The sequence below is a fragment of the Pteronotus mesoamericanus genome, unplaced genomic scaffold, assembly GCF_021234165.1.
Source record: "Pteronotus mesoamericanus isolate MK-2021 breed Mesoamerican mustached bat unplaced genomic scaffold, CSHL_Meso_final scaffold_85, whole genome shotgun sequence".
NCBI lineage: Eukaryota > Metazoa > Chordata > Mammalia > Chiroptera > Mormoopidae > Pteronotus > Pteronotus mesoamericanus.
The window spans coordinates 31,290,497-31,317,732 of NW_026555329.1; the positions used below are offsets into that span (position 1 = coordinate 31,290,497).

Sequence of the window (27,236 nt, forward strand, 5' to 3'; positions counted from 1 at the left end):
GTTCCAATGTTGGCCACGAGGAACTCTTTTAAGTTAGTTGTGTCCTTTTGAAGTGTCTTTATTCTTTTATTTTTGAGGATTTTCTTACTTTTTGGAACTACAAGGAGATCCAGGCTCATCTTTTTACTTTTCATTCCCTGGTCCTAGAATCAGCCATTTTTCCAAAGAGCCTGGTTTCTTTTTATTGGAAAAAACTATTCAGAAGTCAAGGTCTAGGTATTAGATATTGCCACTATCGTGTTATTACTTGTAGGATTTCTCAATGTATATAGGTAATACATGCATGCATACTAACCCATGTATTCATACTATACTAAGATTTTCCTTAAAAATAGAATAGGATAGGTGCATTATAGAAAGAGATTTATTTTAAGGAATTGGCTCATGCACTAATGTAAGCTGACTTGTACAAAATCTGCAGGGTGGGGCAGCAGGTAGGAGACCCAGGGAAAAGGCGATGTAGCAGTTCATGCCCAAAGACCATCTGCTAAAGAATTCTTTCTTGCTCAAGGAGGCCAGTCTTTTTGTTCTATTTGGGTTTATGTCTAATCTGATGAGGCCCACCCACATTTGGAGAGCAATCCACTTTACTGGAAATCTACTGATTTAAATGTTAATCTCACCCCAAAATATTCTCACAGGAATATCCAGAATAATGTTTGACCAAATATCTGAGCACTATGGCTCAGCCAAGTTGACACAAAGAAGTAACCATCACACATACATATCTCTAACTATTTCTGTTTCCATAGGTATTTATATATTAAGCTGAATATGAATTCATACTAATGTCTCAGACTCTAATCCAATTTCAGTACTATTTTTGTAAATAAGTGTCTTTATTTTTTCAACTAAATATTTTAAGACATAAAACTTTATTTTGATTGATAAATATAAAATTGAGAATTTTAAATTACACATAATCAGAAAATGTTTGAAATTAGTGAAACAGGGATTATAATCAATGACTCCTAATACATGCCAGATATTTTATATTTTTCATTTGACTTAAACTACACATTTGTGGGAAAGAAACATCATAACATTAGATGAGTCAGGAATCTGGAGCTCAGAAAGGTTAGAAAACTTGTCTGAGTTTCCATAGAATTGTAATTTATAAAGTATGATCCAGCCCTGGATGGTGTGGCTCAGTGGACTGAGTGCCAGCCTGCGAACCAAAGGGTCGCCAGTTTGATTCCCAGTCAGGGCACATGTTTGGGTTGTGGGCCAGGTTCCCTGTAGGAGGCATGTTAGAAGCAACCACACATTGATGTTTCTCTCCCTCTCTTTCTCCCTCCTTTCTCCTCTGTTTAAAAATAAATAAAATATTTTTTTAAAAAAAGGAGGAAATAAAACCAAACAAACAAACAAAAAAAGTAGTATGATCCAGGGAAAAGAAGATAGCACTGTGTGGGGAGCAGGAAGAGAAAATTAGTTAATATTAGTTAAGTTCCTAGACTGCTGCAACAAAGTGCCACACACTGGGTGACTTAAAACAATAAAAGTTTTTTCTCACGTTAGAAGTCCAAATTCAAGGTGTTAGCAGGGCTATGCTCCCTCTGAATCCTTTGTAGGAGAATCTTTCTTTGTCTCTCCAGCTCCTGGTAATCCCAGATGCTCCTTGGTTTATGGGAACATAATTCCAATCTCTGCTACTTTATTCGTGTGTTGTGCTCCTTCAAATGACACCAATCATAATATATTAAAGGCCCATGTAATGACCTTTTTTTTTTTTAACTTGATTATCTCTGTAAGAACCTATTTCCCAATATAAGGTCACAATTATAGGTATGAGGAGTCAGGATTGCAACATATCTTTTTGAGGGACACAATTCAGTCCACAGTTCCTCCTGAGTGATGCTGACATAATTTGGAAAGCCACTGAAACTGTAGTCAAGGCAATGAGGCCATGGCTTGCTCGGAGACAGTACATTCCCCAGAGGGTGCAGCAGCAGAGCTGCAGATGGTGAGGACCTAAAAGGGGTGGGGAGGGGAGCAGGGGGTGGGGAGGGATGGAGGCTGTGAGTACAGCATTCTTTCTCCTTTGTTTCATTTAGATCTATTATCTTACCTAGTTTTTCTTATCTTGGTTGAGGGTTGGGATGTAAAATATGCTGAAAATACAAGCTGTACATACTAACAGAACTATTCCTTGCAAAATTTCTTAGGATATAAGATGCAAACTGAACTAGCAGCTTTCTGTTAGAAAGTATCAGAAATGCATGAAGTATTTCCTTCCACCTTCAGCCATCCTTGGCATTGTACAGAGCAAAACATTGTTTTCTTAAAGACATTCATATTTCACAGTGGGCATGGGGGTTTTGACTCAGAGGTAAGGGTGAGGAATGGAGGAAAGGGATGATAGGCTCCAGAGTAGCCAACTGTATTTATTTGTGAGAGCATGTAAGGACCATTTTGAGAAGTGCAGTTATACTAGGAGAGGGCCTTGTTTGGGTTAACTTATTGTATAAATTGGCAAGTTCAGTAAAATATGGATCATCAATGTGACTTGGTTAGTTACCAGGTTGTGATGTTGGAGGAAAGTATATTTAAACTTAAGCTTACGTAAATCTGTGATCTTTAATCTTAGTTTAAAAATGGTGAAACTGAGCAGTGAAGAGATTATTTTTTCCAAGTGTAAATATGGGGAAAATGTTAATTAAAAGCAAAGGATATTTGTTTGCCCTTCAAAATCTGATGGAAACTTGGCACATGCAAAAACTTCACTATGTTAACCAGTGCATTATTTAACCAGTCATTGTTTAAAATATTACAAAAATTTACTCTTTTCATTAAAAGCAATTTCTTTTGTTTCAATTCGCAGATACTCAGACCATAATATGGTTTCATTCAAATAATTATCAGTATTTTTAAAAAGGCTGATAAGGGAGGAAGTGCACAAAAGAATAAAAACAAATGAGTGTCAGGTTATAGAGCCTTAAATGAAAATGAAAGACTACATGCATTAAATATACGTATTTTGTAAAATGATGTTATATAACAAAATCATATCCCAGGAAATGTGCCTATAGTGTATAAAGAACATAAATCCCACGGAAAAACAAAGAGCTTATGCGAATGCATGAAACTTTAATGAAAGTCAAATAATGAAATATTTCTAAATATTCAGAAGGCTGCTGCACTTTATAAACCTTTCCAGTGTGGTCTATGTCTACACACAAAGACAAATAATAACGTCAATACATGGATGCACAAGTCTAATTTGTACAGTCAAAACTGAGGTCATGCCTTCAGTATGCCTATGTTGTAAAAGAATTATGGTATATTTATTATAGTGTTTGCTCTTAAACTTTGTACATCCAGGGTCAGAATACATCTAAAAACTTTTAATAGCACACTTCTTCCAAATATATGCGTGTGGGGGAGTGGGAAGGGTGGGCTATTTAAAACCAGGAAAAGCAATAGCTTGTTGTGAAAGGCATTTCTCTAGGTAAAACCAGACATATGTAGTGAATTTTCTGGAGTCATAGATGCACATTACTGCCTTCCAAAGGAGCGGTGAGAAAAATAATGGGGGCCATTGGTTTCATGGCCAATGCTCAGTGCCTCTCAACAATGTTTACTGTTGTAAAATTTTCATATTTTCTATATTATGAAGTACAAATGCCTTCTTTCCTTGTTAATAAGGATTTTTTGTATATAAATACAAATAATGAACCATATATTCATTAAGTAATATGCTTATAATTATAAAAGTTTTGCATTAGTCTATCCATTATAGCATTTTAAAACTAAACAACTGAGATTATTGATAATATTTTATAACCCTTTCTTCTTTAAACCATAGATATTTTCTGAAAATTAAGATTTTTTTTTTTTAGTTTGAATACATTATAGGGACTTGCTTATTAAAGAATTCTCTTGGGTAAATTAAGAATCTTCAATGTAAATAAAGTAAGTTTTAACAACCAAGCTGTTATTAATAACTCCAGGTTTTTAATGTATGAGATTATTCCAAATAACATATACATTACAAAAAAAGAAAAAAACTTGTGATGGAAATCTATACAATTGACAGATTAAAATGTGAAAATACAATTGGTAGAAAACTTTGTTCTTAAAAGATTATGTTTTTGTTACTTCAAGCTAAGACCTTGGTAGAAGAATGCTCAATGAAACAATTCTAAATGCAGCATGAGAAGATACAAAATTATATTCAGTTTCTAGAAATAGGCAATTTTTCCCTTTCCATGCCAAGAATTGCTGCTACTAGTTTCTTTTTATCATGCTTTTATTTTTATTTTAATGTGATAAAAATTTTCAGAGAATCTTGTTTTAAATTTTAAACAGAGGACTCAAAACATATTTCCTGAATTTTAAGTTTAAAACTAAAATGAAAAAAAGATTTTAAAATTAATTCATACCACCTGTTCCTATAGTAGTTTATTATCAGGAATCAAGCCAGTTCACATGTTCCCACAGTTTTTACAAACTCAAATTAAAATTCAAATATGGCCTGAAGGGGAAAATGCAAACATAATTACCTTGGGGAGTAAAGTTATAAACCTTGGAAAATAGTTACTTAAGAAGCCTGTAAGAAAGTGCATGTGTTTGAATGCAACACTATCGGTGATAATAAAATATTTTATTTAGGCCTTTAGTGTCTACAAAACATCATTGGGAGAAAATTGAGTTTAATCAGTTGAGCAGCCATTTATCTAGTAGTCACTTGTGCCAAGGGTTGGCTTTGCTGCTGGCTACAAAACGTCTAAGTTTTCTTGTAATGCCTTGCTCTGTAGCAGTGGGACTCTGTGGAGAAAAGTTTCATACAATGGTAACATTAAGTGATACAGAAGAGGGATAAACAATATTTTTAAAAATCCTGACCAGAGGGTATATTTACTGATTTGAGAGAGAAGAATGGAGAGAGAGATAGAGACAAGAGGGAGGGATAGAAAGTGACAGACAGACAGACAGACAGACATCCATAGGTTGGCTCCTGCAGGAGCCCTGACTGGGACCCACAGGACCTACAGGAGATGCAACCTTTTTTTGGTGTGCAAGAGGACACTCCAACCACCTAAGCCACCCTTCCAGGACAAGAGGAACAAATTTATCCGGATACAGAAGTGAGAGACAAGGTGATAAGACACATTATATTATCTAATTAACCAATCAACCTGATGGTTGTCATAATTCTGATTTTATAAATAAAACTAAAACTGGAAATTAAGCAATACTCAAAATGCTATAGTTAGTTACTTATCAGAGCTCAGAATACATTTCACATCAAAATTGACAAAGTTATGAGTCTAAATATAGCATCCAGTACTTGATTGACTTTGCCTAGGTTTATAGCAGGGTTTACTTGTGGTTAGTCTCAATGAATGAGAAAGACTGCTATTGGATGAAGAAACAACATGTGAAAAACCACAGCAGTGTGAGAATGCATGGTGTGATCAAAGAAGGGGAAGATAAAGCATTTGCTACATATGAAGTTTAAGGCGACAGAGGAAATAATTGGTGAGATGAGAGGAGGGATTAACCCTGACCAGTCAGTGAAAGGGAATGTATGAGCCATGGAAGTAAACTGGAACTTTACCCTTCGATGAATGAACAAAAGGTTTTTCAGTAACCAGGGCGACAATCGGCATAACAGTAATCTGAGACTAGTAATTTTAAAATCAGACTTGACCTGGCCATGGCCAGGGAGCCCAGTTGATAGAGCAACTTCCTGATAGGCTAAAGTTTCTGTTTCTAACCTGGGTCAGAGCACTTACAAGAATCAACCAATGAATGCATAAATAAGTGGAACAACACATCGATGTTCTCTCTCACTCTCTCTCCCCGTTCCTCTCCCTCTCTAAAAATCAATAAATTACAAAAATAAATTAAATAAAATCAGATTTGACCTTTCTTGATATTAATGAACTTCCTGTTACTAGGCTGAATCCACTATGAAAATTTATTTCTGGATTGCCATTTACTGTATTTACATAAATAACAACTAGACATTTGAAGGGGATAGAACCAATTTATACAACTATAAATATACCTGGGTAGATGATAAAAGAATTTGCATGAATTTTTGTTTTTTTAAGTGTGTGGCCTTTTACCTGGCCAATTTATTACTGATTCCCTTTTCTGCTCCACTCACATTTCCCGAAATCCTTCTCCACCCGTATGTCAAGGCTGCTTATTAATCATCTTACTTCTAGCTCTTCTAAAAGACACAAAGGAAATTATACAGGGATTCTGCTCTCAAGTTGGTCATAATTTCATGATAAAGATGAGATGCCTGCATTCATAATTCAAATCTGTGGGATAAATAACAAAAACAATAATATAAAACACATAAACAAAACAACCTTCTTTGGGACTTAAATAGCCTAGGAGGAAAGGTAAAGGTTTCCACTCCCCTCTCCTTACTGAACTGTGAGAGTAGCACAAAAAGGGTAGTGGGAAGCAGGAAGTGTATCACTCTGGAACAGTCAGGTCGGAATTCACTGTCTAGGAGAAGGTGCCTCAGATTTCTGAATTTCCTTTTTTATTTTTCATAATAGGGATATTTATATCTTAATTTTGGAGGACTCTTATAGAGATTAAAATAAATACTATTTGTAAAATTATTGAATAACACATGCTCTTTAAACCATCTGCCTCCTGGTGCACTTCTGGTGTAGTTTAACGAGCCCATTGCAATGGATACAATCCATGAAGGAAAAATATTTCATGGACATGTACTCTTTGAGAGTTGTGTACTTTAACTTATGTCATATTTGTTAAAAATTAAAAACTATGTATTCTTCCTTAAAGTTTTTAAATATCCATTGAAATGTCAAAGCATTAAGTCTCATAAAATAAGTAGGATAAAATAAAGTATAAAAATGTAAGAATAAGTAGTTGATGCTTTTCAAATGTACTACACAGTCCTCTATATCTGGAAATCCCTGGTACAGAAGAGGACTGAGTTTGTCGTATGATTTTCATTATGAGAATGCCTCTGCTAGGATATGAAAATTGTTGTTTACACAATTGAATAGTACTCTACTTTCTTGTCAACCATTTAAAGTCCACGAAAAAGAGAAAAACGGTAAAATCTGAAGATTACATGGAAAAGGCCTTTAGCCAAGTTGAAGGGCTTAGAAGAGAGTCAATTAGCCGTAACTAGCAGTCCCGAATTCATTGCTCCAGCTGGTTATTATTTTTGAGCTTCATTACATACATCTGACAATCAGAGGCACTAACACAGGCCTCTCAGGGCTCTCCTATGAGAATAGGTATGGGAAAGTGTTTTGCACTCCCAGGTAAAAAGAAAGAGACCTTTGGATACAATAGATCCATAAAAGCAGCTTACCTCTCTTAAAAGTATTTCTGTGGGTGTGTATATGCATTATGTTCAACGAACAAATATTATTTATTAAATGCTGTTGGTTACTTTGCAACTGCAGTTGTATACAGTTAATCTCCCCTCATTGAGTTTTCATGTGAAATATTCCAATAAGGAAAAAACAATACAGAGTTTACATTTTATCCCTGTGATGAAAGTGTGAGTGACCAGGACACTGGTTTATGACTTTCTTGCATGCACATACTAAAGAAGTAAAATCACTGACAGACTCTTACTACTGAAATGCCTTACTATTCTACTTTTACATCTGAAATACTGAGACATGCTCTTATTTTGGTTGACTTGGGAAATATGTACTTTATTGTGTTGGAGATGTTTAAAGGTATTAAAAGAAATGTTGAAGAATTAAACTTTGAATTTTGTGAAAGCTTATACATTCACTTGGTTTAAAATTACTAAGGTAAAAAAAAGGCAAACAATGAAAATTCTCTTTTTGGTAAGTTTCCCTCTCCAGAGGAAACCACTGTCCTTGGTTTATTTTGTTCAATGGCAGAGACCCTACAATTCAAGATTTGTAGTCTAGTACCTAACAACAGAGAAAGAGATCAAGGGTCAGGGAAATAGATTACCAATGGTTTAACAATAAAAGTAGAGATATGTTCACCTTATTAAAAAATAAAGAATGATTTTAATGGAGGAAATACTAAACCCCATTAACTGCATAGATAGCAATTCCACACACAGATTTCTAGACCAGACCTGTTTGACCGGTTTGGTCTCAGAGTAGCTAAGGGATCCCAAGAAGTAAGTCTCATGTAAGCAAAGTAAATAACCATTTGAAGTACAGACTTTCTAAAGATACAGTTCAGGAAATTTAAAGGTCTGGCATATGGAAGTTGAAAAAGGAGGAAAATAGGAGGGAGGAGAGTTAAAGAGAAGAGGAAGACGAGGGAATAAGTGTAAAAAATGCTCAGATTCATATTGAAAAATATAAGACTGTGAGTCAGTCAGTCATGCTTGAATTTCTTTTTCTATTTCAATATTTACTATCCATGTGACTTTGGGAAAACCTTCAATGTTCCCATTTGTAAAACAGTAATTTCATTAAAATTGTTGTTCATATAATATACAAAGTACCGGGCATATGTGTGGTATATGGTCTCCCGTGACAAATAATTTTATGTACTATGACTAATAAAAAGACAATTTTCAATCTCTGTGGAATTGAGATTCTCTAGTTAAAGGTTATTCATATAGCTCCTCTGTATGATGGAAAAAATCTGAAAGCTATTTTCTTTTTAAATTTGAAATAAGAATTCTTAGCTGCACAACTCATAAAGATATAGGAACATCACTCAATCAGTCTGAGTTGAAGTTAAGTTAAATTACTTTTTAAGGACCACCAAAAATATGAAAATTAAAATTAAGGCCACTGTATTTCAGCAGGAAAACGTCAGTGTAAAGGTGGTGCTATAACATCTGAATGAGAGTGATTCTAAGTATTTTAACTTTTTTCCCCCAAGGTGTTTTGATCAGGGCAAACTTTGTAATTAGTGGTCTCTAAATTTTAATTGTGTAATTAGTCTTGTAGATCCATTTAGTGTCCGTCTTTCCTGAACTAGCTTTTTCAGTTAGCTAATACAGTTTTCCACCTCGAAGGACAGAGGCAAGTACTGCATCCTAGATAAGTGGCACCACTGACCAATGTTTCTTATATAGGTCCTGATTTGTTAAGGTGTTTTAGGATCCTGGGCAATTTGGAGAAACAGGGCAGAGATAAACCTTATTGGGGGCACCTTTTACCACTAGTAAAATGTCACTCTATGGACCTAGGCTTCAGGCAGCCATGTACGTGTCCTTGAATCTGCCCTGGCTAATGCCTAGCAGGACTCAAGACTCAGTATGAGGCATGGCCTATGGTAAATGTCTCAGTACTAAGCAAATACCATTAAATGGTTCAGTACTAAGCAAATACCATTCACTTAAATACACTGGAAAGAAGTTTATTCAGGCAAGATGGGAACTGCAGCACAAGTTTCATAGACTGTGATTAAATTAAACCATTTGTCATAGTCTCAATAGCCTTGTGAGGGACTGAGCTAATTCTTTAGGCTTTTGTAAATTGAGTAAATTCCCCTGTAAATATACAAGTTGACATGCATGTCACCTTACATTTTTTTTATCCTGGTTGCCTGAAACTTAAAAATAAAGTATATAATATATCCTACATTACATGGAGTTACAGATTTAGCAGCATTGAATGGCTACACATTTCTAAATTAATAATTATATAATTTATTAATGCTTACATTAATCTTCTTTCTAATGACTTTTTCCCTTCTCCCTCATTAAGTTAATGTTGATGCAGACATCAGTAGGAAGATAATAATGGTCAATATGTAACTTGAACCTCAATCAGTTGCAGAAGTATTTCAGAGAAAAGTACATTATGCTTACATGTTTGCCTCTGGTTTTTAATACTATGAGATGTTTGGTGGGTTAAATTCAATATTACAAACTTTTGTCAAGGAGCTGCTCACATTTTCATTGCATTAAACATCACAAAAAGAGTTTAACAGTACTAAATTTTTTAAAATAATACATCCATTAGAAGAGAAATTTTGGGGGTTTTTTTTCTTTGTTTTTTTAATCCATAAACAGACATGTAAAGATGATATTGGCCCTGGAATATAATTTTTGAACTCTTAAATTTGCATTCTCATTTGATGTGATCCCTTCATATCTCAGCTATACAGAGAGTTAGAGACAGTTTTATGTAGACTGGACATAACAGGTGATGCTTAGACACATGAAAGCTGTATCTTAATCACCTCTTCATGTTCTCCTACCTGAGATTTAAGTCAACTGTCCCACTCCAGCAATGATTTTGCACTCACAGGAGTATTTTCTATGATACAGTTTATAAGAATGAAGTGATATGTTTTACTTCATAAAGAAAATTAGTAAAAAACAAGGTTAAGAAATTGCACTCCATAGTTCCTTTGTATAGTGACATCTGCTGGGCTGCAGCCCATAGTGATTTTTAAGCAAGTACCTGCTCTTTTTAGGGAGGTGGAAGCTCATTTCCCCTGCTGTTCCAGCATGTAGTTCATTGTGGTCCGGAGACATAATTGTCACTTAAACAACAAAGTCAGTTCCACAGTTTAACGAGTTTACCTGAAAATAGATCTAGAAACATATACTCTCCGTGTCTAGAGTCGTAAATCTTTATCTGTTGGCATATTTCAGAACGGCCTTCTTCCACAAAATTGTGAAGTGAATTTTTTGTAATTACGTTCTGGGAGTATCCTGGAGGGAAAGGCACTGGAACTGAGCCAGTGTGGATAGGTCAACAGAATTAGTGCTTTCTGTACATTACGGAAACACAATAGAAAACAAAACCCATTTAAGAGGATAAACTTCTGTGACGAGACTGTTGGTTTAATGACAATGGATTTTAGAAAATATGGTGCAGGAAAAGGACAAGACTCATGCTCTTTTAAACACGCATCTTTTTCCCTTAAAAGGATGCAGTGATCCTTTTCTAAAAACAGAAAAAGAAAAAGAAGACTGCTTTGCATTTTGATATTTACGGCTGCATGGCTTCGAAGAGTTGCCGGTAACAAACAAAAACCTTGGAGCACCTCTTGTAAGTTGGTGATTCCACGGCAAAGGACGGCCAAGGAGCAGAGTTGTTTCGCTGGTCCTCCCGCCGGCTGCAGCGCATTCCTCCGTCTCCCGGCAGCGCGTTCCGCGGGCCGCCCCGCCCTCGCGGCTCCCGGCCACCCTCCCGCGGGCGCGCCCTGGGTGGGGCCTCGCGGCCGCCGGTGGGGATGCGGCCGGGTGCGCTGGGCTGGTGATGCGAGCCGGCTGGGCGGCGCGCCGGGGCAGCGGGAGCCGCGCGCCGCGTCGCTGTAATCAGACACCGAGCGCTCGCCCCCCCCTACGGCCGGCCAGCTTCCATTCACTCCGAGGTGCTTGATTGAGCGACGCGGCGAAGGGCTCCGGGTGCCACAGCAGCGCAACGCTGAGGATTCCTTTACAAAGAAACTCAGAGGACCAGGAAGAAAGAATTTCACCACTGGGACGCTCTAGAAATTAACGTCTTCTGGGAAAAGGGCTAGAAACACACGCGGAGCCAAACCGGTAGCAAGTTGATTTTTCCGTGCTGCTCTCTTCCCACCCCGGTAAGCTGGATTCCTTATTTTCAGCATTACAAATTTACCAAAATATAACTTTTGGGTCTGTATATCGACTTTTCACACATCAGTGTGCTCAAGTCCACACGTTTTCTTAGGAGCATATGCAGTTTGTCAGGGAACTGTTTCCTTTGCTGAGAGCCCGGCTTGAGATGTTTCTTTAGGTTGTGACACCTGCGGAGAGTTAAAATTGAGTATTTCAGTGACTTCTGAGGCAAAATTTCTGGAAGGACATAAGAATCTTTTTCTTTCATGTTATTGGTGTTTCTATCAGAAGTGAAAACAACAACCAGCCTGTCTGAGTTAAAGGGAAGAAGTTACAAAATAAGGGGTGTGAGGCATGTGTGAGACACTTGGCTTGAGTCACTTTTCTCTAGTTAGGCTTGAAATCACATTGCCCTGTGTAGTCCCTTCATTTGACCTGCTATTTCGTCTTTATTACTATTATTATTAATTATTTTGCGGTTTGTGGCGTGTGTCTCTTTTGGGGAGACATGCCAGATAAATTACTAGTAATATTAATATGTAAAAGGGTGTAAATATTATCATTCTCCATAATAAAGAGACAAAGGTTAGGCATATTTATGGTTTTGTACCAGGGAGCAAATTACTAAGGGAAAGTCACTCCATAAAATCCATTTTTTTCTAAATTAACTTAGGGATGACAGGGTGAAGAGGTTGTGGAAGCAGGAAGAAACTGTTTCTTTTGAAAATTACCAACACAAACATCTCTAGGGTTTCCTCCATCTGTGTGATAAAAGGGGCATACAATTTTGTTTCTAACTTTCCTAACATAATGTACCACCTAGGAAATCAACTTACAATTTTTGTTTAAAGTGGCATGTTGAGTTTACTTGTGATTTTTCTTCTGTATTAATGAAGTAGCTTTAGAATTTATAGTGGCATTTTTTATTGAATAAAATTAGTAATAAGATTTTAATTTAAAAAGCCACATAATATTGAAGATCAGAATTGCTGTAACCTATAAAATTAATTTCTAGATTAAACTCTATTATGCCATTTTAGTGTATAAATATGCTAAACTCAGAAAGATGGGGTATTTTTTGTAGCCCTGAGTTTATTTCACATGTTGTGTCCACTGGATCTCAGAGATCTGTAGTTATACATTGCCTGATCTTCCTCGGTATTCAGATATTAGTTAATAGCATGTATTAATTGTATAGCTACAGTTTCAAACAGTCCTTGTCTCTCTGATTTTTTCTTTTTTTGGAATTTTGACAGCCACTTTCTGTGATTTATTTTAAATATGTATTGAGAAATACATGGTTCACTGGATTGCTCACCACTAGGTCACTCATTTGAATTTGGCACCAGTCCATGGTTACCTCATCTACATCATTTAACAGCTGCATGATCATCTGTATATATTGGCTGATAACTGTTTCAAGTGATTTTAGCTATCAGGAATTGAGCATATATAAATTTATGTATAGAAACACCATTTTAGAGGTGATTGCTCCAAAAGAGTTAATGCTATGGAAGTGAGTGGGTACATATAAGTGTTCACGTAGGATTTTCATACTACTACTGTATTTATGGTAGAAAAGGATGTTTTCGTGCACTAATACCTATTAGAACCATCCTCAAGTCATTTAAAGATAATGTGATTTTTAGAGAGAAGATCAAATTTAAATACTGGGATTTCCTTTGGGAATCAATAACTTTTTCCTGGTTGTTTTATTCTGTTTTAATATTAGCATTATGTTTTGGAGGATGAAATAATTTATATTTTGCAAACACTTCCAAACCAAATGAGATGAATCCAAATTTTCACATCTAAGAAGCAAAGTCACAGCACCTCCTACTGTTTGCATGACTATAAAAGTTTAGAAATGTCTTGTAAATAGGGAGCTCTGCCTGTTCTGCCTAGATTGCTGATTTTGTTTGCATTGGGTGTGGATGTGCTCCTCAAATGTGAAATGAAATATCAGAAACTTATCTCTTTTTTAAAGGTGTTGTCCCTTGGATATTAACTTGAAAATCTGAAGAAATGGCATTCCAGGCAATTTGCATGTTGGTTGGAGTATTTGTTTGTTCTCTCTGTGTACAAGGATCTTCCCAGCCCCAAGCAAGAGTTTATTTAACATTTAATGGTAAGAAAGTTGATAAATACTCTGAGAGAATGGTATTTACTATTTTTCTTATCCAGATTCAAAAATTAAAGACAGTAAAGTATTACTGAGTATTCATTAATTAAAAAAATATTGATGGAACTGGTTTTTGGATGACAGGGTTATTTAAAATTATTGATTAATAGACAAAAGCACTTTCTTGAAATTCTTTATGAAAATTCTTGAAGTATATTATGCCTCTTTTTAAGTTTCTTCTGTTTTTGCATGTGTATGCATGGTGGGGGGTGCGGTGCTGACAAGGTGAAGGACTCAAAGCCTAAGATCTCTGGTCTTAATATTCACCTGGTTTGGTTGAGAAACACCTATGTACTTATCCTCATCAGCAGAAAAAGCTATGCAGGTGTAATTACTGACAAATTTTCCTAGCACATTTTGAACATTAGTCTAGAACCTGGTCTTTTCATATAATTATGTTTCTTCTATTTCCACAAGGACTTCTCTAGGTTGGCAAAGTCTCCTTTGTTGTTTTTAAGTTGCTGTTGTGTATAAATGTTTTCAGAAGCTTAGGGAATTGGGTGTGACTTCACATTTTCACAAGCATAAAAGTTGTAAGATCCTCTGAAAGGAATGGTTTGCCAGATGTATGCACGAGCTTTAATGTATGTATTTCAAAGGACTTACAGATGTATGATTTTAATGAGTCATATAACCCATACTAACTGGATAGGTGGAATAAGAAATGGATCAGGAAGATCATACTGCCAGTCAGGCTTATTTTATTTATACACACACGCGTGCACACACACACACACACACACACACAAAACATATATACACACACACATAATATATATATATGACATATATATATTTTACTTCTTCAAATCTGTCTCTGCATGAACCGCAGTGTCATTGGGCATATTTTTTATTTTAATTTGAAAAATAAAACATACTCTAAGGCCCTTCTATATCAGGACGTCTTTGAAACTATGTTTCAAATTTCTTGAAGTTCTTGAATTTCAGATAGTAGTAAGACTGACATTTATCAGTCAAATGGCTCCCTCCCTCCCTCCTTTCCTTCCTTGTCACCAAGTGCCTTATCCAAGGTCATCATAAACTCTGGAGAGACTTATTTAGAACTTAGAGTGTGTAAGCTAATTGCTTCCTTAGCTTCTAAGCCTTACCTTTAAAATCCATGGCTATCCAGTTAAGCTGTGAAGAAAGAAAAGGAGACCCTTTGAAGTGTCCTTTTTTAAAAATTACTAAAGCATCTCACAGTCCGCTTACACCTTTTCTCCTAAGTTGAGAGCTATGAAATAACTAATGAAATAAAAAAGAAAGGCATTATGGAGTAGTGCTATTTCTCTTGTATTTTCTATATTTCTCTCGGTGTATAGGAAGATGGAGTGTTCTCATCGATTAGGTCGCTACACCTGTTCTCTCTATTGCACAAAAATTAACCAAAGTTTTTTTAACCTAAACTTAATCCAATATAGGTAAATATTAGAAACATGTATATCACCAGGGATGTTTCATCAAGTCTGTACTTGAAGAGACCATTACAATTTGTCTTTCAAGGAAGTTCTGTAATATAACTTTTTAAAACCAAATTTCAATAATATATAGGACAGTCACTGCTATGCATAGAGTGACTTGAAGTTATGATGGGCTTTTAAAAATACTGCAACTCTAATATTTTAAATGCTCTCAAACTCAAAACAGATTCTTGCAAAATAAGACTTACCTTAATTTATAACATATGTAGAATACAGTATGATAAAATAAGCTATTGATCTCAAAATTTTATAATTCCTGATATTTTATTCTTCCCAAGAGTCTTAAGAGGAAATAATCAGAGAGAGAAAAATATCACTTAATTTAGAGACTGTTGTAAAGAGATACATCCACAGGGAAAACACACTTAATGAAAATTCAAAAAAAAAAAAAGAAAATTCCGTAATTTCAATATTAAATACAAAATATCTCCTAAAATTAACCATATATTATGTAAAGTATCATAGGAAAAGTACCTTGGGCAAAAACAACTGTTAAAATGTTTAAATTTTAATCATACATTTATAGTCATTTTCTTAAGAGATTTCATAGTATACCTGCTTTAGATGCTTGTTCCAAATTTCTTATTATTTAAAATTTCTCATTGATTTTATGATGGTTTATCTGAGTATAACAATGAGTAGGCTACTAAATTTCCTCCAAAGTGTTTTAGTCTTAACATCAAAATATAGAATTTTGTATAGGGCTGACATATACAGGGTGAGCCAAGGGTAGGTTTACAGTTCACATGGAGAATAATAAAATAATACATAATAAAATCATAAACTCTGTTTCATGCTCTCACAACTGTGTACCTACTTTTGCCCCATCCAGTATATGAATACATATTAATTTAAATACATATGGATATAGTCTTTCATTTATTTCCAAATTTCTATAACTACTTCACAACCAAAAGTCAGGGCTTGAAAGATGCTTTTAAGGAAATTTAAATACTTTCAAGTTACATCAGGCAGAGGCCTTTTGATTTGTATAGTCTGTCATAATTATGTTGCCTCCTGGCTCTTTTGTCTTAAAATCTTTACTGTTACATCGTCCTCTGCCTGCCTTTTTCTGGAGGCAACTTTAGGAGAATCCTCTCAGTCTTATCATATTGACAGTCAAATAAAGAATCCCAGTTGATTTAAAGGTATGTGAAACAAGAGATCCCTTCTCCCATCCAAGTTCCATCCCTTCTTCTGGTAGTGGAATGATATACTGATAACATTTAAGAAACAATTTACAGATTTGCCATCTCTATTGATGTAGTGCAAGGTCAGCCAGATGGTATCAGTCCTGCGGGGGAATGTACTTCAAGTGTCATTAATTTGTTGCATTTGTGTCAGTTAGATCTTGCACGTTAAGAGAACTGACGTAGATATTAACATTTTTGTAATTTTTATAAATATTTTATGCCAAATAGCTTTTCAAATGAATATAAAGTTTATGCAAATTTTTTTAAGTTGAATTTTTGATGAAGACAAATCCAGTAGTTTAACAGATTTCTATTTTATAGCATTATTGACATTGCATTCTATATCTATGGAATCTATAAAGGTCATATGGAAAGGCAAGGGCACAGATATACAAGAGACAAAAATTGTTTAGCTTGTTAATATACAAGGGAAAGCATTGCATTTATCCAGTAGAGATTTTAGATATAGTATTTTATAAAATCAGGACTAAATACAAAATAATGATAAAAGGAATCAGTTGCATATAGTTTTAATAAAAGGTTCTGGGGTTTGGAAAAATGAAAATACTGTCTACATTTGAATAGATATAAAATGTTATTACTGAGTTAAATGTATTAAATTTTGTTTCTATTTAAAAATTGGGAAAGTTCCTGTAATGTGACTTTTTCAACTAACAATTCTGATTGTGAATCTAAGATGTTCAATTTACGGAGATAAAGTTATTCCTCGTATCTTATTATCCTTACAATGTCTGTAGGATCTGTAGTAATGTTCTTAATTTCATTTCTGATATTGATAATTCATGTCTACTTTATGTTCTGACTGATCTGTGTGGAGCTCTATTTTTCCATTTTATTGATCTCTTTAAATAGTCAACTTTTTTCTATTATTTTTGTTTAATATTTTCTTGATTTATGCTCCAAAATTTAATTATCTTATTCCTTCTTGCTTTATGTTTAATTTTTTTCTTTTATAACTTCTTATTATGGAGCTTTAAATCAGGGATATGAGAATTTTTTTAAACATGTAACAGGTTATGCAGGTATGCTATCAATTTCCCTTGAAACACTGCTTTAGCAGTGCCCTACATATTTTGACAAACTATGCTTTGATTTTCAGTTAGTTCAATATGTTTTCTAATTCCCTCATTATGTTTTCTTTTACCCATGAGTTACTTAGAAATATTTTGTATAATACAAGTATTTGGTTTATATATGTATGTATGTGTATATGTGTGTGTGTACATATATATATCTGTTACAGATATCTGGCTAAATTTCTTGTTGTCAAAAGAACATACAGCATGTGCTTCCAATTCTTTAAAATCTATTTAGACTCATTTTATAACATGGAATATAGTCTATATTAAAAAAAAGTGTGTATTCTGCTTTTGCTGCAATGTTTTATTAATACCAATTAGGTTCAATCAGTTGATGGTTTGTTATTTTCTCTATATCCTTGCTGATTTTTGGTCTACATGTTCTTTTAATTACCGACAGAAAAAAATTTAACTCTCCAGATATAATTATGGATTTGTTTGTTTCTCTTTTCAGTTCCATCAATTTTCGCTTCATGTTTTTGGATTTTTTTTTTTACTAGGGACTGACATGTTTAGGAGTGTTATGTCTCCTGATGAATTGCCCTCTTTCCCATTATTGAATATTCCTGATTATTCCTGGTAGTAATCCTTATTCTGAAATGTATTTTGTATGTGTATGTCACTTGTCTTCTTTTTCTTTGTACAATGAAAAATAACGACAAAATTTTAGTTATAATAAAGGAGGGAAAATGTTAACCATTATTCCATTGGCCTCTACAATTTTTTTATTAAAATATTAGGAAATGTATTTAAATGGACTAATTATTGATGTAATAAATGTATGAATGTTTTATTGACAATGTGGTATAGTAAGAACAGCATTTACATAGGAACCAAAATATCAGGGTTTTTGATCTTTGATTCTTCGCTAATTAATTCTGAAACTTTATCAGGACCTCAGTTCCTTGACCAGTTAAAAAAAATGGACAAAATTATTTCTAGTACCCCTTGTTCTCTATAATTATGTGTTATTTAAGCTTAGTTTTGTTTTTTAAAATACTACCTCCTTTGAGAAAGTCTTCTAGGATAATCTCTTTAATGCTTTCAAGAACATTTTGTGTAAATGACCTCACAAGGGAAGAACAAAAAACTAAACACACCATTTTGAAAAATTCAGGGATTTTAAGTCATAGAAACCTGGTTTTAAATCATGATTGTCTGCTACTTCCTGGGAATGCTACATTGGGGTAATTACTTAATTTCTCTAATGCAGAATTTTATTCTCTGTAAAATGGGAATAACACATACTTCATATAACTTTTGAAAATTTAGTGAATTAAGTTTGTAAAATGTGTTGGGGGTTACATAGAATATATCCTATTACAGTATAATATACAAGCGTACATTAGAATTGGAATTTGTAAATTCCTTTAGGGCAGAAATATGGTCTTCATTTATACTCTTAATTACTTCCCCTCCACTTAGCATAGAGACTGATATATTGCTCAATAAATGTTGAATTAACATAAATTTTGATACTCTTCACCCCTGTACTTCCCCAACTAGGAGAGCCTTGGTATACCACAACCTCCCTTTAGTGAATTTTGGATAATTCACAGCAATGACAGATAGCAGGTAAAAAACAGCGAATACCCATTTCTTCATTATAACGCTAAAATATTTTTTAAAATGTGAGAGAGGAATTTTTGAAGATTCTATTTTTTTAAAGTCCATTTTTTTAATAATAAGCTTGAACTTAGAATCCAGTTTACTTGGTTGATTTCTAATTATTGTCATAGCATAGTAAGTGGCTTGAAATTGGAGCATTTAAGAGTACCATGGGACCTCAGGAAGGGAGGAATGTGGAATAATTTTTGTAGTATGAAATGAAATATATTTATGTAGATATACCCATACAAATATATAAATAAAATACACCTATATCCATATGAATACCAAATATAGCTCATACATTATAGCTAAAGTGATGGCTGTTATATAATATAGCAGATGTTTTTTCATACTTTTGATGATTAAATTGAAATTTATTCAGGAATATTTGCTGTTTGGAATACTTTGTGTGTGAAGAAATTAATAGACTTTAAATTCAATACTTTAATTAATATTTAATTACTTGATTTGTTAATTTTATATAAGTTAGCAGGGATATGTATTATTATTACTGAAATAGCAAAATTCCTTTTTTATTGTTTTAAGATTGGATGTTAACTGCAGTTCACAAGCTAACTCATCCAGAATGCAGAGGAGCTCCACCTCTATTACCAAAGAAGCAATCATTCAGTCATATGGATGTTTGTCTTTTCGTCTTTCTTGTACAAACCTCTGAGTTATCAGGCATTACTTTTCTTTCTTTTTTTTTTTACTTCTCACTGAAGGATATTTTTTTGTTGTTTTTTAAAATAATTTTAAAGAAGAGGGGGGGAGGGAGAGAGAGACTGACGCAGACTGACAGAGACAAAGACAGGCACATGTGAGAGAGAAACATGAATCGGTCGTCTCCCACAGCTGTCCAACTGGGACCAAGCCTACAACTTAGGTGTGCACCCTGACTGGGAGTTCAACATGCAACCTTTTTGGTGTATGGGACAATGCTCCAGCCAACTGAACCACCCAGCCAGGGCTCAGGCACTACTTTTTTAAGAAATCCTGATGAATACTGGATTATCATCTTTTATGTTTTTAGGGGTAGGAAGGTAATATCTTGAAATAAAGAAGTAGGATAAAACAAAGGTGCATTCAATATCCCGCAGCTTCAAAAAGCCTGAATATTATTTTACCGAGTTGGCAGCAGTCTGGCTCCACTTCAGTTTTTCTTTTGGCTCAAACTCTTATGAGTTACTAAGGTGCCAATGGAAATATCTTAAAGCACTTATTAAGCTGTGAAATCTCAAAAATAAATTCATTGATAAATATATGACAGAAAGTCAATTATTAGTCTTATTAACTCGTTGCTTGTGTTCTCTAGAACAATAAAGAAGTCCTACTACTAAACTGTTCTTCACCCCTTTGAAGCCTGTGAATCATTGCCTAAAACTGAAAAGGAAAATGACAATCAAAAGACTGAAACTTCATAAAGGTTTCTACTATTTGGAAACATTTTTCCTTAGCTTATATTAGCCATTTTTCAGCACAAGTTTGAGTTTTACATTTTTTAATTAATTAATTAATTTTTTCAAATACATTTGTCTCTGCGCACCCCCCACCACTTTCCCGTGCCCCCTTCCTCCTTCCCTCCCTCAGCTCTTCCCCTTTGGTTTTGTCCATGAGTCCTTGCTATATATGTTCCTTGACTTTCCCCTTCCCTCCTTGTCCCCTGCCCCCCTCCCTCCTTCCCTCTTGTCTCTGTTGGTTTCTTTTTCTTTCAGTGTTGCTGGTCTTATTTTCCTTGCATCTTTGTATTGTTGGTTAGGTTCCACTTATAGGTGAGATCATATGGTATTTGTCTTTCGCCCCCTGGCTTATTTCGCTTAGCATAATGCTCTCTAGTTCCATCCATGCTGTTGTGAAGTTTAGTTTAGTAGTTCTTTTTTTCCGTGCTGTAATGACATGAAAATGTCACTGTTAGTTTTATTGGGCAACAGGAATATTAAATGTAGCATCTAGGCTTGCGTAGGATTATCAGTGCTTTAAGTTATTTACTTTGTGATTCTTTCTACTTTCTTTCAGTGCTTAATCTTTATTAATACAGTTGTAAAAGTCTCCAGGTCATTGATAGTGTATAAATGAGAGAGGATGAAATTTTAGAAAACATTTTTTATCTTTTAATATCTGCTTCATTTGACAAGAAGCTTAGTTAAATAAACGACAAATAAAAGGACCCCTGTGAACTAGTGAGCTAAACCCAAAAGCTGATGAATTGTTATTAGACAATAAACTCAAATAATAAATTGCCTCTTTATGAACTGTGGTAGCATTAACCTTTCAAGGCACATTTGTTGAAAACAGTTTGTCTTATGGTTGCCCAAGAGATAAAAACAAAGGCAATTGTTCTTGATTTCTCCATTAATCTTGGAGAAAGCTCACTCTGATTGTATTGAATCTTCTGAAATATTTAGTTCTTGGGAAAACTTGTGTTACTTCAGTCTCTTATAAAACCCCCTGCTGATGGTCTCAATTAAATGTCAATTAAACATTTAAAATAGCACCTGCATGTTTTGATAAACTCAAACTCAGTAAGGGGTGCTGTGTGAATAAGAAACTCTCTTCATTTTTCCTCTGTGAGAGGGTCATTGAACTCATGAAGGAACTGGTATATGGAACACAAGGGTGCGTTGGACATTGCTGAACCATAGTCTTCAGTAGAGTAGCACTAAATTTGATGTAAAGAGCAAATTAAAACTCTCATCAAATATACAATGGGAACAGAAGATGTGAAGAAATTGCCAAGGAATTTCGTATGTCTATTTTTCCTTATAGTGTATATTTATATAGGACTCTAGCAGTCAAAAGAAAACAAAATCTCTTTCATAGCCTTACATTGGAGGAGGGAAATTTTAAGTAGTGCAAATAGAGTCTCTTGGAAAATGTGAGGGTAGACTGTGTTTCAATGATAGGCTGTGGATCTCTTTTTTTGAAGATCTTTAGAAGAAGTTGGAAACCTTGCCATAGAAAAAGTAATTTTTGTCCTAGGTGAATTTTCTTATATTCTAATTAAGTTGTACTGCCAAAAGATGATGTGATGTTAAATCATTCCTAAAGATCCAAGGTTCCTGTAACTGGGAACAGAAAAGAGATGTTTCAGTGGTCTGAAGTCAGAAGAGTGAGCTTATATGCTATGTTTAGTCAGTCATCCAACCAAAGCAATTTCCTGAAAAAAATGTGTCATATTCCATGGTTATTCATAAATATGTGTAAACATTTATGATTAAACTTTCTATCAAATGAATATGGTTTAAATGATGCTAGATACCTTATTTTAATTCTGTTTCCCTGTTGATCAAACATTGATATGTTGTTCATGTATGAGGAGAAAAAGTGTATGTTATAAATGTTAATTAATCTCATCTAATTCTCTAACAACATTGTTTAGCCTCATAAATGGAGATACAGAGAAAGTAACCACCTGAGGTCACAGGGATACAAACGGACATGAATATAACATAGTCAAACCTGCAGAGATGGAGCCATGTCTGTAGACTTGGCTACAGAAAGTTTTAAAGTCCACAAAAATCACAAAAGAAAAGAATGTATTCTCAGGAAGATGTTCTATAAACTCATTTTATCATGTTAAAGGTATCGCAGTAGACTTTTGCTTTTCTTTTAAAACATCACGCCTTCCTGAAAATGAAGGAAATAAAATTCATTCTCTACAGCATCCCTAATTCCCCCTTCAATTTTGAATTCATCAAGATGAGGAGAGGGAATTACCCCTCTGGAACATATTTATTTAGTTGCTGTAGGAAAGATCTCCATTTTTGGCTACAGGAGCAAGTCTGAGCTCAAACGATAACTATAGAAAATTTTATTATTCTCTTTCCTCTCTTCTGTGCAGATTTATCAGAGTGTGTTTCCATGAGTTCAATATAGTCTACACTTTCTCTTAAAAAAAAAAATGATTCAAGTGTTTTTCTTTTTATGGCTACCTTTGTAGCATCAACTAAATATATACTGAGACACACTCTATTTTTCCATTTCGTAAATACCTTTTATATAATGAGTAAAAAAAAAAAAAACAACTCATTTTTGTTTTAGTTCCATTACCGTCAAACAATAAAAGTATTGAGAAAAAGAACTGCAAGCTTTGGGCAAATCCCAGTGCCCTTTGCCTTCTACATTTTCATTTATGTGTTATTGAAGACCTCTGTTGTTAATGAAAACAAATTTAAACACAAGGAACAGAGTATGAGTTGGCAAGAAGGACACATACAAGGCAGAGCTCAGTGCTAAGCCATGTGCTATTTTAGGGCAGTGCTAGCCATGAAACAATGTGCTGAGCTGTAATAGATGGCAAGTATATTCTAATTTCCAAGATGCATGCTTTTCTAAAACAATCATTTCAACCTTCCGTCATTCAGTGGGAATTAAAAGGCTCTTTGAGCACTAAATAGTCATGTTACTTCTACAGAATGCATTTTACTTTTTGGAAAATTTCCACCTTATATCTCAGTTATTACTGATTACCTATTAGGTAGGTAGGCATGGAAGCCCAGGGGGAATAAATATCTTGGCTAAGGACCTCTAGCTTGATGGTGGCAGACATTAAGACTAGAAGAGGGAAATAGAAAAAAATAGAGGAAAATTAGTAATGAGCTGTGCTTGTAGGGAATCAGAGACCTTCTGAAAATGCGTATTATAATATCTGAAGAAAAGCTGGACCATTAACGTGCATATTAACAAATTTGTTTTCCAAAGTATGTACAACAATGTAGCTTAAACATACCTCAAGTTTTAAACTACTTAATTTTTAGCAATCATTTATGGATTATTATGTCAGACTTTAAATATATTTAACACCACATTAGAAAATGTTTTTAAATTGTCTTTGAAAAAATTGAGGCAATACATAAATACCAAAAACTTACATTGTTATTTGTAGCTAATTCATGTAAATTAATGAACATTATTTTCTTGTCTTGCCTTTCCCAAGCGACTGCTGTTGTAATTAAGATTTCCATTTGATGTGGAATCTGTATCACGATCCCATTTTCCCTTCATCTATCCCTAGAATAAAGTGTTCTACTTGGCTCACTTATGTATTGCCTTAGAAGGAAAATACCATGAAAATAATCTTATGCTCGAATTTGAAGTAATGTCAGTAAAAGTGCCTAATATTCTTGCCTTTCTCAACTTTACAACTTGCCTGCATTTAAGATTATTGATAATAAAAGTATGAAATGTTCTATCTAATTAATTTCTAAGTTATCACCTCCTTGAAACTATTTTTTTAATAAAAAATGAGCAGGTACTAGACTTTGATTGTAAGATTGCTTATATTTAATTTTATATATAATGAAATGGTTAATGTCCAGCCTCTAGTCTATATGGAATTAATAAACCAAAGGAGTCAAAGCAATATAGTTTTACAGTAGATAATTGCTTTTGCTTTTGCTTTTTTGTTCTTTTCAGTGTTAACACTATAAATGGCTTTTTGGGTTTTTTTCTTCCTTTTCTTTTTTTTATTGTTGTTCAAGAACAGTTGTCTCCATTCCCCTACCCCCCGCCCCACACCCACCACTTTTTCTCTAAGAAGAGGATTTCACACAAGGAAATCCTTGAGTCTCTGTAGAAGTTATAGCACTAAAGAAACTGTTGCTAAATTCTTCCATGAAAAACATCTTTCCTTAGTATAGAATTTCTCTTGCTAAAGGCAGAATTAGGGAGAGGGAATATATATCTGATAAAAATAAATGCACTATCTATACACACACACATACATACATATATTCTATGAGTGACATCCATTATATTTCAATATGAGTTCAGTCTTTTGTAAGTGTATAGTGTCTTGTAAATGCATATAACAAAAACTGAGAATTCAGGAAAAAAGTTATTGTGTTTCTGATATTATGTTTTCTTCTTTAAAGTTTCAAATACCACAAATTTATAATTATATAATAACAATATAATAATTAGCTTCATAAGCACTTTAGTACTTAAAATGTTACTGTAACACTTGGACGTACAGTAAACAGCAAGGGGCCAACAAGAAACTCTGATGACTTATGTATTTGAGCCTTGCCTCACTATCACTTGATGACTGGTAATACTGAGGACAAACTGACTTTCTGAATAAGAATCTGCCAGAAGTGGGTAACCCATTTTTAGTACTGATAACAGGAATACAAATATGGTAAATGATATGTAATGGAATCATAAATAAATCTCTAAATTTATTTCACTATACTTGTCTCTTTTATAGCCAGTGAAGTCTTGCAACCCAAGTTGCCACTGTTACTATAGTTAGCAGCAATTGAAAGTCCCAATTATAGCATATGAAACATAATCTTTTATATGCATCTGTTTTCTAAAATCATTTCATAAAATTTAGATTAGAAAAGTCTTTTTCTCTTTTGTAAATAGACATAACTCTGTACAAACTGTGTGAGATGCACCAAGTTGGCACTTTATTCATTACTGATACCGAAGTTGGATAACACAATGGATCTGAAGATTTTAAGATAGCACTAACAAAATTAGAAACAGAATAAAGGGACAGTGTGTTAGGATCCAGTAGAGCGGTATATGTGGCCACAGCTACTTTTAAATGGTAGAAACTATTACATGTAATAGATGGTCTCTACCATCAACATGTAAAAACACAATTCCAACAGAACTATGATTCTTCTTTTTTTTTAATCCTCACCTGAGGACATGCTTAAAGATTTTAGAGAGAGAGGAAGGGAGGAAGAATGAGAGGGAGAGAAACATGGATGGGCTGCCCCTTGTATGCCCCTGACTGGGAATGGAACCTGCATCCCAGGAATGTGCCCTGGCTGGGAATCAAACCTGAGCGACCTTTCAGTTTACGGGCCGACAGGCCAACCAACTGGGCCACACTGGCCAGGGCCAGAACTATAATCCTTAACCCATGGACCTCTTATTTAATAAGTAGGTGAATAGTAGCAAAGTAATTATAAAATTGGCTTATATAAAAGAAGTTATATTTGTACTGGATTTCATTATGGAATGAGAGTTATGTCTATATGTACACAAATCATGCAGTAGGCTGGATTGAAAATGTTTAATGAAGATACTTAAGATAATGACCAGGCATGTATTAGTTTTGACAATAGGGGATGTGGTGATTACTTTAGAGTTCCTTTTATAACTTTTCCAACCTCTTAAATATACACTAGTGGTCATAATTCAAGCAAAAACAAAACCTCATGTCTTAAATTATGACTTGATTTTAAAAGGCTTGTTGAATAATTTATTTTGTGTCAGTTGTCAGTAAGAGCCTTAAGCATTCCTTAAACATTATCAACCTAATTCTGTATGCACACCTAAATGTTATTATTTAGCAATGATGCAAAAAATGGTAAGAGATTGGAGTCTCATTGCTGTTATGTACAAATCTGGATTTCAAATAGAAACAGTCTTTCTGGCATTAAAAGCTTCCAAATTTTGTTTGTGCATCTAGCCAGATTGTTGCTCCATAAATTCAGACTCAGGGACTTTTTTTTCTTTCAATAGTAATACTCAGAACATTCCAAGAGATCAGAACATTAAGCTGGAATAAAACAATGAGTGTATTATTATTACCTAAAGAGCATTTTGAATATTATTAAAAGAAACCGATTAAGATGTTATTTTCAAGCAAAGGGCTTGGCATGGCTTCAGAAAGTTACTTTCTGGAGTCGGGCAAGGCTTTAGCTGGCACAAAGAGCAGATCTTTAGTTTAGCACCTTGACAGCTTTAATGCACATGCAACTGGGATTTTTTCTTTAAGCTGATTCTCTTAAAAGCTACGCTTCCTGCCACTGTTCAACATAATTGCATCAATTCCATTTTCCATTAGTACTCAAAACCTGCTGATGTGACTGGGGTTTTAAAATCTTTGTGTGAAAATATAATTATGCCATATTTTCAGGGGCATCTGATAATGCATATGCTCTATGCAGTTGTAGTTTTTATTTTGATATCCAAAGTAGGACAAGCAAAGAGATCTTCATGCTTGTATGATAAACTTGGTTATTCATTCAGTCATATCATCTACAGTATTACAAGCAATTTTCTGTTACTGGAGGAAAAGAACATTAAATAGGCTATATTTTGTTGAAGGAAAAAAGCACATGTCGCTGTCCTGCAGAATAATGAAATATTCTGATTTTAGGTGAAAGGAAGTGATTACTTCTCTCTTTTCCTTACTATATCTGTAATAGC

At 34.3% G+C, this 27,236-nt stretch overlaps 1 protein-coding gene across 1 annotated transcript in view; it reads left to right on the forward strand.

Annotated features, from left to right (window-relative positions):
- The first annotated feature begins 11,263 nt into the window (after positions 1-11,263).
- The window catches only part of SEMA3C (semaphorin 3C), a 165,864-nt gene continuing 149,891 nt past the window's right edge, over positions 11,264-27,236 (forward strand). The window contains exons 1-2 of the mRNA XM_054564390.1: positions 11,264-11,499; positions 13,485-13,625. Of these exons, the coding sequence (XP_054420365.1) occupies positions 13,523-13,625 (103 nt within the window). The 5' untranslated portion in view covers positions 11,264-11,499; positions 13,485-13,522. The remainder of the gene's footprint in view (positions 11,500-13,484; positions 13,626-27,236) is intronic.